General features: G+C 37.8%; 1 protein-coding gene across 1 annotated transcript; it reads right to left on the bottom strand.

Moving 5' to 3' along the window:
* Positions 1-1,043: 1,043 nt before the first annotated feature.
* NC2alpha (negative cofactor 2 alpha) lies at positions 1,044-8,389 on the bottom strand. Its single transcript, XM_085954355.1, has 4 exons — positions 8,224-8,389; positions 8,048-8,120; positions 4,034-4,176; positions 1,044-2,616 (listed from the first exon to the last, which is right to left on the bottom strand). Exons 1-4 carry the CDS (start codon positions 8,263-8,265, stop codon positions 1,468-1,470), a joined length of 1,407 nt encoding a protein of 468 aa, XP_085810481.1. The 5' UTR covers positions 8,266-8,389; the 3' UTR covers positions 1,044-1,467.
* Positions 8,390-13,251: the final 4,862 nt, after the last annotated feature.

The following is a 13,251-nucleotide window of genomic DNA, read 5'->3' as shown; positions in this document are numbered from 1 at the left end:
CGCTGGAGTGTGATTCACACAATGCACGGTTAGAAAAAGCAAAGCCATAAGACATGGCCATTTTTATACCGAGGGATTGGTACAATTCGGTAAGAACTGTACCTTAAAATACGTCTTCATTTAAATACTCGTTCTCAAAATAATGGGAAAATTTAATAAAACCAATCGGAACAAGACAAATTTAGACATTTTAAGCAATTGCAAAACTATTTTCATAGCAAACAAGCCCGTATGACTTATAATAACGAATATCTCAGATAAACCGAATATGAATATTTTTCTCTTAAAATACACCAACACAAAAACGGGTTAGATAAAACTAAATTATTGTGTATGTATATTACTCAAATATTTTGTTTGCTGGATTAAATTTAAATCATATTTTTGCTCTAAACATTCTTGAAAATGAATAGATGGGCCCTTCTGCCACCTGAGTACCGAATGTATTATCAAGATTCGCAACTTCACCCCTTCGTAAAACCGCTGTGGTTAAAATAGGCAGGCTATATCTGAGTCCTCGTAGGGAAGCGTGGGGGAAACTGACAGTAGAGGAGTCACGGTTGTACAAACATGGAAAGACACCATGGAATTTCTTGACATAGGCATGCAAACTGGGCCGGATGAAGCAGTTTTCACGAATAATGTAATGTGCGAAATCTGTTTTGACACCTTTTATTAATTGTGGACTTTAGTAAAGCGTCAATTACATTGAGCTACTTTACGAGCTGTTTATTGGCGAATTTAATAGCGGGCGATTCAGCTACAGCGATTATGATGACACACAAAACTTTCCATTCGCTGAGAAGCCACAAGCCAGCGACTATTTTGACAGAACATAGTTCGTTTTTTTACCGAGAGGTTGCTACTGCGCAAACGCAGTATGCCCACGCCGGCGTGTAGCGTGTAAAGTTGACCGGCTTTCAACTTTTCTCGGTACAGTGTTTACAATCTGCTTGTTAGCTTGTTCGATGATTACACTGGGCGACTTTACAGGCAGATTGTAAATTCGCCAACAAACAGCTCGTAAAGTAGCTCAATGTAAATGACGCTTAAAAAAATAAATGCATGTTAATCATAACAAAATCAAGATTGATAATGTGGATTTGCTCAGTAATACATGAGGATTTTTTTTAGCCGTGACTGCACTATGTCAATTCCCCTTCGACAAGTGAACTGAGTTTTAATAAAAGTTTATTTTTTTCACCTCGCCTGATCAATTTTGTCAACTTCTTTCATAAAATGGGGGAAACGATTATAGAGTTCAGAAAACGCTAGCATAGAGTGCAATTGGATAAAAACATAAGACGGAAAAGATGAGGAAAAATTACTTTTCAAAATAACAATGTAAAAGTATCGACAGATGACTGTGATAACTATGACAAGAGTCAAAAAAGGCAGTAAACAAACTCGCGAGAGCTAAAAATGCAAAACGTTCCTAGCAGCGATGAAATTAATAGTTTTTTACAATCAGGTATCGTAGTCTTCATCCAGTTGAATCTCGACGGACTTACTTTTCGGAAGGGAGGCAGATGCGCTCCTCTGCGTTGAGATTATCGGTAACAGAGGGGGCGGTTCATTGGGAAAATTACTCTTCCTCTTTTTACTCATCGAACAACCTGATGGACTGGGGTTTTCAATCCCGTCTGAGTCAAGCCGGGACGGGTCGAGGCGGGGAGGCATAACGGCACCGACAGCCGTAAGAGGAGGCATCCGGATGGTGGGCGACCCTCTCGTGGCCTCTGAAGAAGACCTCTTGAGCAGTGGAGGCGGGGCTCTCTTCGGGCAGGCGTCAGACCTCCCAGGCGGATCGGGGAAGAAATTTCCTTCGTGACGTGGAGTCCTTGGCTGCCACGTGAGCGACGGTGTGAATGGGGAACCACTTTCGCCAGACTTCAGAGTCAAGGGGACGGCCGATAGATCCAGATGGAATACGGGGGTAATCGAGTCGGCGGACGCGCTACGTGTGAAAGCTCTGGAGTCCACGCGGAGTTCAGGCGGTCGCGTTTCCAATGCGCTTGCCGATTTGGGCACGGGGTTTCTATCATAGTCATCCGATGGTCTGGGAAAGGCTGACGGGTTTCGCGGGGAATAGTCAGGGTTGGGGCGGATGACGGAGCCGTAGGGCGGCGGCTCTCCATCCCGACCGGCGTCTTCGTCGTCCGCCGTGCTCAACGTCTCCGTGTAAAAATTAGGCAACCGGTTGGGCCGAGACTCCCGGAGGGAGGTGTTCTGCACGGGCCCGGCCAAGCCGGCCGCATGGCGCTCTTCCGTGCGGAAGCGATCCTCAACAGGAATGTCGACGGTGGCATCGCCTGCGCCCGAAAGATGACCAATCGGATTACGGCCGTTGTTGTACGTTCTAGGAGGCCGGTTAGAATTGTAGGGCAGTCTCTTTCCTGTGGGATCGCATTCGTTCCCTGGATCTCCAGCACGACCATTGCGGCCAAGTGGATGACGGAGGAGAGCAAGTCCGGTGGGGGACAGAGCGGTGGCGGGGGGACCAGAAGGTCCGGCTGGGACATCTGGGAATCTACAGGTACTGGGAGAGCTGTCTGCACTCTGACTCAATGCCGACTCTTTCTCCTCCGCCTGACTCATGTCCGGAATGTTCTTCACCTGAAAATAGATTGTAGATTAGAGATCAGTGGATATTTCTGAGGTACGAGGGTGGGTCAATAAGTCCTTAGAAAAGCCGACAGGTGGCGCGACTAGTACTGCAAGCGGTTTGTTTTCATGCAGCGGCACTACCGATTCAGTATGCTGCGAAGTTTCAATAAGATTGGTCGGGTTGTTGTGTGTTTCTCGTACATTTAAAAAAAAAATTTGCTTGTGGAAAATGGAAAAATGGAAAATGGAGAAAATTGAGTTTAGAGTTGTTATTAAACATTTTAATATAAAAGGGTTAACAGCAAAAGAAATAAAAAAATGAGTTGGATTTAGTTCACGGCATATCTGCTCCTTCACTTGCAACTATTTATAACTGGTTAAATTAATTTAAACGTGGTCGTACAATCGACAAAGGATAAACCACGCTCAGGACGTCCTGTAGAGGTGACTACACCAGAAATGATCAATAAAATCCACGATATGGTGTTAAGTGACCGAAGATTAAAGTTGAGTGAGATAATTGAGGTTACAGGGATCTCAAAAGGTAGCGTCATTTCTATTTTACATGACAAATTGGGCATGAAAAATATTTCTGCAAGATGGGTGCCGCGTTTGCTCACAGTCGGCAATAAACGCAGTAGGGTGGTGGCCTCTAAAGCCCTGTTGTCGCTCATGCAACGCAATCCGGATGAATTTTTTCGTCGCTTTGTGACTGTAGATGAAACATGGATACACCACTATACTCCCGAGACGAAAGAACAGTCAAAGCAGTGGATTGCGAAGGCAAACCATGTCCAAAGAAGGCGAAAACCGTAAAATCAGCTGGTAAGGTTATGGCTACTGTATTTTGGGATGCACGTGAAATTATTTTCGTTGACTATTTGGAAAAAGGAAAAACAATAACAGGGGATTATTATGCATCTTTATTGGACCAGCTAAAAAACAAAATTGAAGAAAAACGGCCTCATTTAAACAGGAAAAAAATCCTCTTTCATCAGGACAATGCCCGTGTTCACACATGTTTACGATCAATGGCTAAAATTGAAGAATTGAAGTTCGAATTGGTCGACCACCCACCGTATTCGCCAGATTTAGCCCCCAGTGACTTTTTCCTTTTCCCAAACTTAAAAAAATGGCTAAGTGGACAACGTTTTTTTTCAAATGAAGAAGTCATCGATCGGACAAATGCTTATTTTGAGGACCTTCCGAAAACTTATTTTTCTGACGGTTTAAAAAAAATTGAGAAACGTCTAACCAAGTGTATTGAGCTCCAAGGAAATTATGTTGAGAAATAAAAAAAAATACAAAAATAAAACCTGTTTTAATGCTTTTTTCTAAGGAATTATTGACCCACCCTCGTATATGTAGTGTGATACACGACTTAGAAGTGCAAAAAAAAATTTAAATAGCCTAAAATAATTCTCACCAAGTCCTTGAGGAAATCGAATCTGGACTCAGCGGATATGCAGAGCTTGACGTGTGAGGGACTGAGAGTCTTGGCATTTCTTGCGTGCGTCACCTCCAGAGATTTAGTCAGCAGCGATTCCACAAACATCTCCAGGGTTCGAGGTATGATCGAGTTAAGGATAAATGAACATAGTATTATATACATAGTATTATATTAAAGTTTTCTCGAAAAACCAATATTGAAGCAATTCTTAAGTTATTTTTGAGTGACATAGTCGCTACCGATGAAGCCATTTAGAGTAGAGTAATGAAGAAATACAATCTTAATATAATATCTTTCTTCTTTTGACCATGTCCGATCATGGAGAGATATAGGATCATATTATCATGGGCCTCCACGATGGCCCCCACAAGGGGGGGCTGACAGGGCTCTAGCCTGGGGGCCTGGGCTTAGGAGGGGCCCGGCATGGATGTAACTCAGCTTATCACAAAAGGGGTCGCGATCAGAGCTTCAAAATATGACGCTGAGTGCCGACAATTCAACCGAATTTATTTACCCTTTATTTTACACGGAACCCTGGAGTTCCGCGGGTATGTCATTTGAGAAACACTACTGTAGAACACCACACTGCCCTTAACCTTAGCGATAGGTTGGGGGGCCCGCTTCAGGATATGGGGGCCATGGCATCCACCAGTGGCGAAGGGTGGAGGTAGGCTGTTAAGATCCGCCATAAATAGTGCACATTAAACTTTTTCAAACATACATATTTGTTATCATTGAAATAAGACTACAATTAACAGATAGTGTAGGTTAGATTTTAAAATTCAATTAAACCCTGAGAAACCAAGCCATAATAGATATTAGTCAAAAAATACATGTCTATCTATAAAATATCTAAAATTATGCAATTAAATCATACATAACTTTGAGTATTTTATAGATAGAATAATATTTTTTATTTATTATAGTTTGGTTTACGCAGGGCTTAATGAATCAAAAAAATGAAGCAAAAATATGTGTAATATGTAGTTTTAATCCAACGAAAACAAATAACTATGAATGAAAAATTGTACACAATTTTGTCGCATTGCCCAAATTAGACCAAATCTATTATGGTTTCGTTTAGGCAGGGTTTAATTGATTTTTAAAAACTAACTAATACCATCTGTAAATTGTAGTCTTAGTTCAATAAAAACAAATACATATGACTAACAAAGTTTAGTGTGCACTATTTATAGCGAATCTTAACAGCTTACCTCCACCCTTCGCCACTGGCATCCACAGAGCGAAGGTTTATACAACTAAACGAATTTTTGTTTTTATGACAATATAACAACTTGAAAACAATATGCGAGACCCATGATTTGAACCTGCGACTCACAGTATTATAAGCCGACGCGTAAGCCACTGAGCCATCGTGGGTGTGACATACATAGTACACTCAGGTAACAATAAAATAATTTTGTTTTATCTACATATTATAATATATAATATGGATAACTTTATTAGTGAGAAGGACGAAATTGATTTTGAGAAAGAATTAAGTATCAGTCAAAACACAGCTCTAAATTAGATAAACATGTAACACCTCATCTAACACCTGTAATCGCAGCAACTTGGCCTCTCACGTGACTCAATTATGATGAATTATAAAGACTGTCACCTACATGCGTCGCAGATACGCCAATTGGTTCTTGGAAGAGCAGGCAGCCTATAATGATTTTTCAAGGAAAATCATCACAGTGATGAGGCATATTTTCACCTCAATGGGTATGTTAATAAGCAAAACTGCCATATTTGGGACGAGAAAAACCCGCCAGTGATTTAAGAGACCGTTACATGCTGCGAAAGTTAGTATTTGGTGCGATTTTTGGCCTGAAAGCAAACTTCTTCGAAAATGATGAAAGAGCGATCGTTTCGGTCAATAGCATCTACTATAGGGAAATGAAAACTGATTTTTGTTAAGATTTAGAATCTGAAAGCATGTCGTCCAACAGGATGGCGCCACATGCCATACCGCTCGTTAAACAGTGGCTTTATTGTGTGAAATGTTCGATAGCCATTTAATTTAGATACTTTAAGTGCCCATACGCACTTGCGGCAGGCCGCTAACCGCAGCGGCCTGCCGCATATCGCAGCCAATTTTAGATGACTTTTTCACACATTTCGGGCTCTATCTCGCCCATAATCTTAAGGATCTTGTCCTTCAGCGTGTTAAGAGTTTACGGATTGTTGGCCTAGACCAGAGGTCGGCAGTATATTGATGAGTATTAATGTTTAGCTCCAGTTTTAGTATATCTTTATTTTATTATTTACATTTATCATAGACTTTTTACCTTTGTCATTTCGTATAAAAAAAGGCTAAAAAAACACAAAAACCTATATTTGACATGTTTTCTTGATTCCAATTATACACAAAATTAGCTCAAACTATAAATAAATAATAGAAGAATTCAATACCTACATGTATTCAAAGGATTTATTTGAATTAAGTGCATAATAAATGAGTTATATCAATTTTAGTAATCATTGTGCCTTTTTCAAAAATTCACTGTCTCCAATGGGTTAGTGCCCATACGCACTTGCGGCGGCCTGCCACCTATCGTTTTTTGTATGCAAAGTGCGGTAAGATGGTCCAGGGTCATTTGAATGATAGTTTGTTCCATGTGCAATTGCAATGACTAAATCATATAAATAAATATATTCGCAAAAAGTTAACAGTATGTGTTTTATTTAAAAAAACAAATCTGTGCCAGAGATTGGATAAACCTTTACAGCTTGATAGAACTAACACGCTTTTGGCGAGGTCTCAACATTGGACGTGTTAATCTTTATTTATGATCCACCAGTATAAGTTGTCCGCTGAGTGAGGGCGCCACTTCTAACATTTGACATATCATTCAATATTTTTTATACTGTGATAAGCTTAGTTCTAAATTCGAACACCTGACGATTTATGATGGTACATTATTTTAAAAGGATGGTAAATTAATCCTTTCCACGCGGACGGAATACCTGTTGTACACTATTGGCCATTAGATATAATTAGCATGTTATTTAAAGTTGACTCCTTGAAGTTCCTGTCATGTATTCCAAAATTTTACCGCGTTTACACGTGCATGGATTTACTGCTGACAGTACGTATTATCACAGCCATAATAAGAAAATCTATGTGTAAACATGTATTATCGTGCGAGTTGCAAGATTGCATGCATGTATCAAAAAAGTTTTGAAGCTTGTGAATTTTTACGTGACAGATGGAACTTGTGCGATATCTGCGCCTGCGCAGTAGATAGCGGCTTTTCACAACCAGTGAAATAGCACCTTACAATGACAACATCGCATCTCGCTTACACTTGAAGAATGAGATTGGTGAGACAGTCAGCACTTTTACGTGTAAACAGTTATTATCGCGATAGTTTAATTTACACCAAATTGGTGCCAGTAACCCAAAAATAAGTAGGTATGTTGTGTTAGGTTTTTGGTCTCAAAACACTTTAACCACAAAACGGCATGGAGTACTGTATCTTTACCCCCTTCCCAATTTAGTATGAAAGATGACGAAACGGGCAAATCTTTTTACTTACTATTAAACTGCCACATCGTACTTGAATCAACAAAAATATATAAAATAGGTATGCACTTAATGTACAATAAATTATGAAATTTTATAGGACTTAATTGTGACTTCTACAAAGTATAATAATTTATCAGGTGAGTCTAGCTGTGCATGCTTTAATTAGGTATCTATAAAGTAGACTAAAGAATACTTGCCTAAAATTGTATGACTTCTACTGTCAAATTTATGTCATGTTTTTTTGGCCATTTCAAGATTTCCACTATACGATACGACTATATGAATTAGAAATAGCCATACATACTTTTCGAATTCATAGCTCATTCAAAAAAAATCATTGAATACATTGTCTCATCAGCATTTTGTAAACAAAGACTGGAGGAATGTCTGTAATATACGTCTTGATAATAAAGAACCAAAATGTCATTGGTAGGTTTTAGCGTGAAAAAGGATATAGATTATAACTGGAACTGCTTGTGCAACCTTTCCCACTTCTTCGTCGGTTTGCATTATCTTCTTGATGCGTCCCTAAAATAATTAATTTAAAATTGTGTTAAAGGATAGGCTTGTCAAATTACGCACATACTCCACAACAACTCTAAACTCTCGGCAATTTCATTAATTTACTCACAGCTGGAAACCGTGCATTGTATTTCTTCTTTTTGGAAGGCATTTTGACTTTTAGACCGATTGGTAATTTTGATTTATCAATCAAATGATAGTAGATTTACGACGATTAAAAACATTTTTCTCCTAAATTTGAGGTTATCGAGAGGATGTTAACACTTTCGGTACTCATACTTTCTTTTCTTTTATGAATGTTGTCTATGGCCATTGTAGGCTACAAAAAGACCCTTAATTTTAAAAAATACGATATTATAAAGAGATGTTTTTTAGTTAAAATATAAAATATTAATATGTAATAAGCATCATAAAAAAGCGCGGGCGTCGACTTTGAAATTGAACAATCATAATGTCACCTTATTCCAAAAAGATTAAAGACCCAACAATACACAAAAAAAAATTAATTAACAGATCATTATAATATTAATGCATTCGATGTGGAGTATTTTTTTCATTTCGCATCATTTTATTTAGTATGTATTATTGTATTATAAATATAATATGATTACAAATTTAAAATCAAGCTGTGCATAACATCAATCGGCGATGAACAAAACTAAAGAGACAAACTATATAGGTACCTACTGCCAACCGTATACCTACTGACCCAGGTAAGGCGGATGTTGGTGCCCTTTTGAGATGTGGCCACCGACATTACAAACTTATCTAAAGAATGGATGGGGGAGCCACCGTCGAAAACTACCCAATCAAGACTCGCAACTGGACAGAGTCTGACATTCGAACGACGTTTTCAAAATGGCCTCCATATGGTAGTTCCATTTTTGACCGTTCTTTAGATAAGTTTGTAGGACTGTATGTCACTGTCGACCATAGCTATCGACACAATTTCGGTGGTCCAAGTCAGACGAATGACGAATCAATTCGCCGTGTATCTTTCAACCTGAATGAAACAAATCAAACTAAACCATGGACAAATACGTACAAATTGTATGAATAGAAAGTAGACCGGAAATGGTTTGAGATTTGACGTTTGGTTCAGTGTATCATTGAAAATCAAACCGTTCTCGAACCATCAGAAATGGTTTGACATGAAACGTCAAACCATTTCGGACGATCCATAGACTAATGACGATCTGTCAAAGTGATGATAGGCATTATTCAGCATTTATATATCGTGAGATGTTCATATTAATATTTTTGACATTTACACCATAGGAGTTCACTTGAATTATGTATATTATAGATTAATAATCAATACCTATTATTCATAACTAACCATACGCGAACAAGAAGCCGCTTTTGGTCTTATTATCAAAAAATCTAGCCATATTTTCTATGGTAAGAGTTCGATCTAATATCATTACGTAGGTACTTGTAATTATTATCATGTCAGACCAAGAATTATTTTCATTTTATTTACGTAATTATATTGTAACGGAGGTTCTAAACTACAAACTATCTTAAATCAACCCGGAAAGATCAGGTTTTATATTATTAGGTACCTACCTAACGAATTTTATCAATTTAATATGTCCAATTGTCGTCTAAGTCACAATATCATACCTACTGTCGACATGAATACAATCTAACAAGTGGGCAATTATGAAAAGCTTTAGGCAAATGTAATTTTTTTAAACTTTTGTCATACCCATAAATCTTATAAATGGCTACCTATTCATGAAGCATTATTTATATTTTGTACATTTAAAATAAATGAATACGACAGTTTGTTAAATTTGTGTTATTGTAGACGACGATAGGTTAGTACAGGGGTCGGCAAACTTTTGGACAAAAGGAGCCAAATATGAGTGGCACAACGGTTAAAAAAAATCAAGAGCCATACCTACATATATTTTTATAAATATGATTAATTTAAATGAATTAATTACACCCACGGTGGCCGCGCGGCTTAAGCGTTGGAATATAAAGCCGTGGGTCCCAGGTTCGAATCCTGGGTCTGGCAAGTATACATATTGTTTTTCAATTTGTGTGTTAGGGTATGGACCTAATAGGTTGAGCAAGTGGCTGACATCCATTTCTCGTAAAAAAAAAACAAAATCTGTCAATACAAACCTCCACTCTGTGGAGGCCCATATGATCTTATCAGGATCGGACATGGTCGAAAAAAATACATTTTATAATTGTTTATTTATTAAGCGAGAAGATTTCCCGAATAAAACTAACGTCAATATATGTTTTTATTGTTGAAATATCAAATGGAGAAAAATTTAATTTGTCGACTTTTGCAATGGGCGGATTTAAAACAACGACAATCATACCTACCTTTTTGCCATCAACCATCACGGAGGAAATATTAGTTTCGCGATAATGTCATTATATAATATAATGTAATACGTGTACAAACAAATCAATAATAAAAAATAAAAATTCTAAATTTTTGCAAAAGTTTTGTAAAAAATGTGAATTGGGAATTTGGCAAAGAGCCGCACACCAATACCCAAAGAGCCGCATGTGGCTCGCGAGCCGTGGTTTGCCGACCCCTGGGTTAGTATTTCATAACAAGTTGATGTTTCAATAAATGTGTTTCTGTTTTAGAGGCTAATATGTTATTGAATTAATTTTAAGTACTGGCAACACTAAGTAGTCGTCAGAAAAGCGTTCCCATGGACATTCTGCCAAGCGCTCCCAAATCCAACAAATCAAACGGTTCCATTTGATTTGTTTTATTCAGGTTGAATGAAACGTACCTATTGTCAAGATGTGCTGCCATTTATATGCCGTTACGTATTGTCTATGCCTATCAGTGCTGCCAACCGAACTATAATTAAAATAGGTACTATAAGCGCTTGGCCGTAGTCATGGGGCGTGTACGACGCGGAATAGGCGCGGGGACGGGCACGGGTAGAGTGTCCGTAGTAGCCCGCGCGCGTCCGGTCGTGTTCAGTGTCAAATCAGGGATAGGAAACCATAAACACAGAAAAGTTTTTGCTGGAAAACTCCTATTTGAAATGGCAAAACTTTGCAGAAAAATATGGGGACCATGAAATCAATATGGAAAACACTTTAACAGAAGAATTTTGTAACTTATACAAGAAACTGCGGGAACAACCAGGCAAATTTTTCGAATTAGAGTTACATGCGCAAATGTTTGATTAAGTATATTCTAATTGATTTAAGGTTTTTACTATTCTTTTTGAGTCATTTTTTGCGATCCGAGTATCGCATTTCGGCATCTTCAAACACCACCAATGGTGAATACACACTGTCATCTAATACAGTTAATTCCTGTTTATTTGGTAAATTCATATTTATTAATTTTAATTTAAATTCAATCAATTACCCTTGGTCGATAATATATTTTGATTATATATTGGATAATATATATGGAAACTAAGTTTAAAAATGACTTTTCGGTTCATATGGTGTAAATGTAGGTGTAGAGTATACGCTTCATAACTTTTCACCCCGGCTCTAGGATGGAAATGACGTACCTACTTAATATATTTAATTTTTATTATGTTTATATTTTTTTATTAAGGAAAACAAACATTTACGTAGATTACAAATATGTATAAAATAGACTAGAAAAAAGATATTGCAACCAGCAAAGTTTCCATATAAATTAAAATATAGTTAAGCCTAACAATATATAAAGCAAGAAGAACATAAAATACAGAAAAATTCGATAAAGAGATAAATGAACAAGAATATTGAATTATTATATACAAAAAAAAAACATTTTTAAGTACCTTTATAAATATAAGTAAGATAAGTATACAATATTATAAGTATCTGTGTTAAGAATTATTGAAATTTAAAGATATTATTTTTACATAATTATAATATTATTTATATAGTGAAAAGTGCAAAATTATAAAACGTATACCTATTTTACATCACTTCGCACTATCTATGCTTTGCGAAGATAATACCACAAATGCACCTGACGCGCGCGGTAAGCTCATGATGGTTTGAGACACCCGCTGCTCGCTCGTTTCCCGCATTGGCGCCCGTCCATTCAGTGCGGACATCTCTATGCGCGCGGTATGGGAAGATCCCGCCGCATGTACGATCTTGTCTGCGCCAAGCTACACGCGCCAAAACAACACGCGCGAACACCCGTCCCCGCGCATTGTCTACGGACATGTCGAGACGTGTTCACACGTTTGAGTTGCCCGCACCGCCGCCGCCCCGCGCCTGCCAAACCACCACGTCCGAGCACTAATTTTCGTCTGTGTTCTATGTACGCAATGACATATTAAATGGACAACTCACTTCATACCGGCGCGCACGAGAAATTGTGCATGAAAGTCATTCACAGATGTATAGGTAGATGTCACGTGACCATATGACGTATCCATTTCCATTATGCGATACAAGCTTCGAGAATTTATAGTAATATAACCTTTATTGTAATGGCGTATTAGTGTCATGACTCATTGCGTTAGAAACAGATTCTTGGTTACTTACGACTTCTCGGAGATTAGACGCAAGTGAGCCAGCGTATCACAGGCGACTATCCAATGGTTTCTGTCATTCAATTGCATTGAATAAACATTATCTTAAAATGGCATTTTATAAATAATAAATAATACTAACACATGAAAAGTGATATCCCATCTTTCTTGGAGTGTTTAGTAGATTTTTTTTACAATTTTTAACTAGGCACATTGGCATTTTGTAGCACAATAATAACGGTGGAGTCGAAACCTGACAGTCAGAAATTTTGTATGGGCAGACCCAGCGGTGTCGCCAGACCGCTTGCTAGCAGAATGTTCATTTGAGCGTAGGATACCGATATTAAAATATGAATTTCGCCATCCGGCAGACCCGACACAAAGTGAGTGTCATTTTATTTTCTAGATGCTTCGTCCATATTAATGTCATTGTATGTACGTTATAAAACAGCTGGTATAGTACGGTAGTAAAATAATATAATTTTATTTTGAAGATCGGAGAAAATACTCAAAAAGTATTAAATTTCCAAAGAGATTCGATAGTGCTTTGGAAATTTCGATATTGCCATACTATAAATTGCTGCAAAGTACTATAATTTCGCAATATAAAAGGCCTTGACTTTGGTTTAAAATGAAATTTCTTTAGAGCGTTTTTG

This window comes from Rhyacophila brunnea, unplaced genomic scaffold, assembly GCF_057557595.1.
Source record: "Rhyacophila brunnea isolate RB1 unplaced genomic scaffold, BYU_Rbru_1.0 scaffold_4, whole genome shotgun sequence".
Lineage (NCBI taxonomy): Eukaryota > Metazoa > Arthropoda > Insecta > Trichoptera > Rhyacophilidae > Rhyacophila > Rhyacophila brunnea.
Note: the sequence above shows the minus strand (reverse complement) of the source record. Positions and strands in the feature narration are given on the sequence as shown.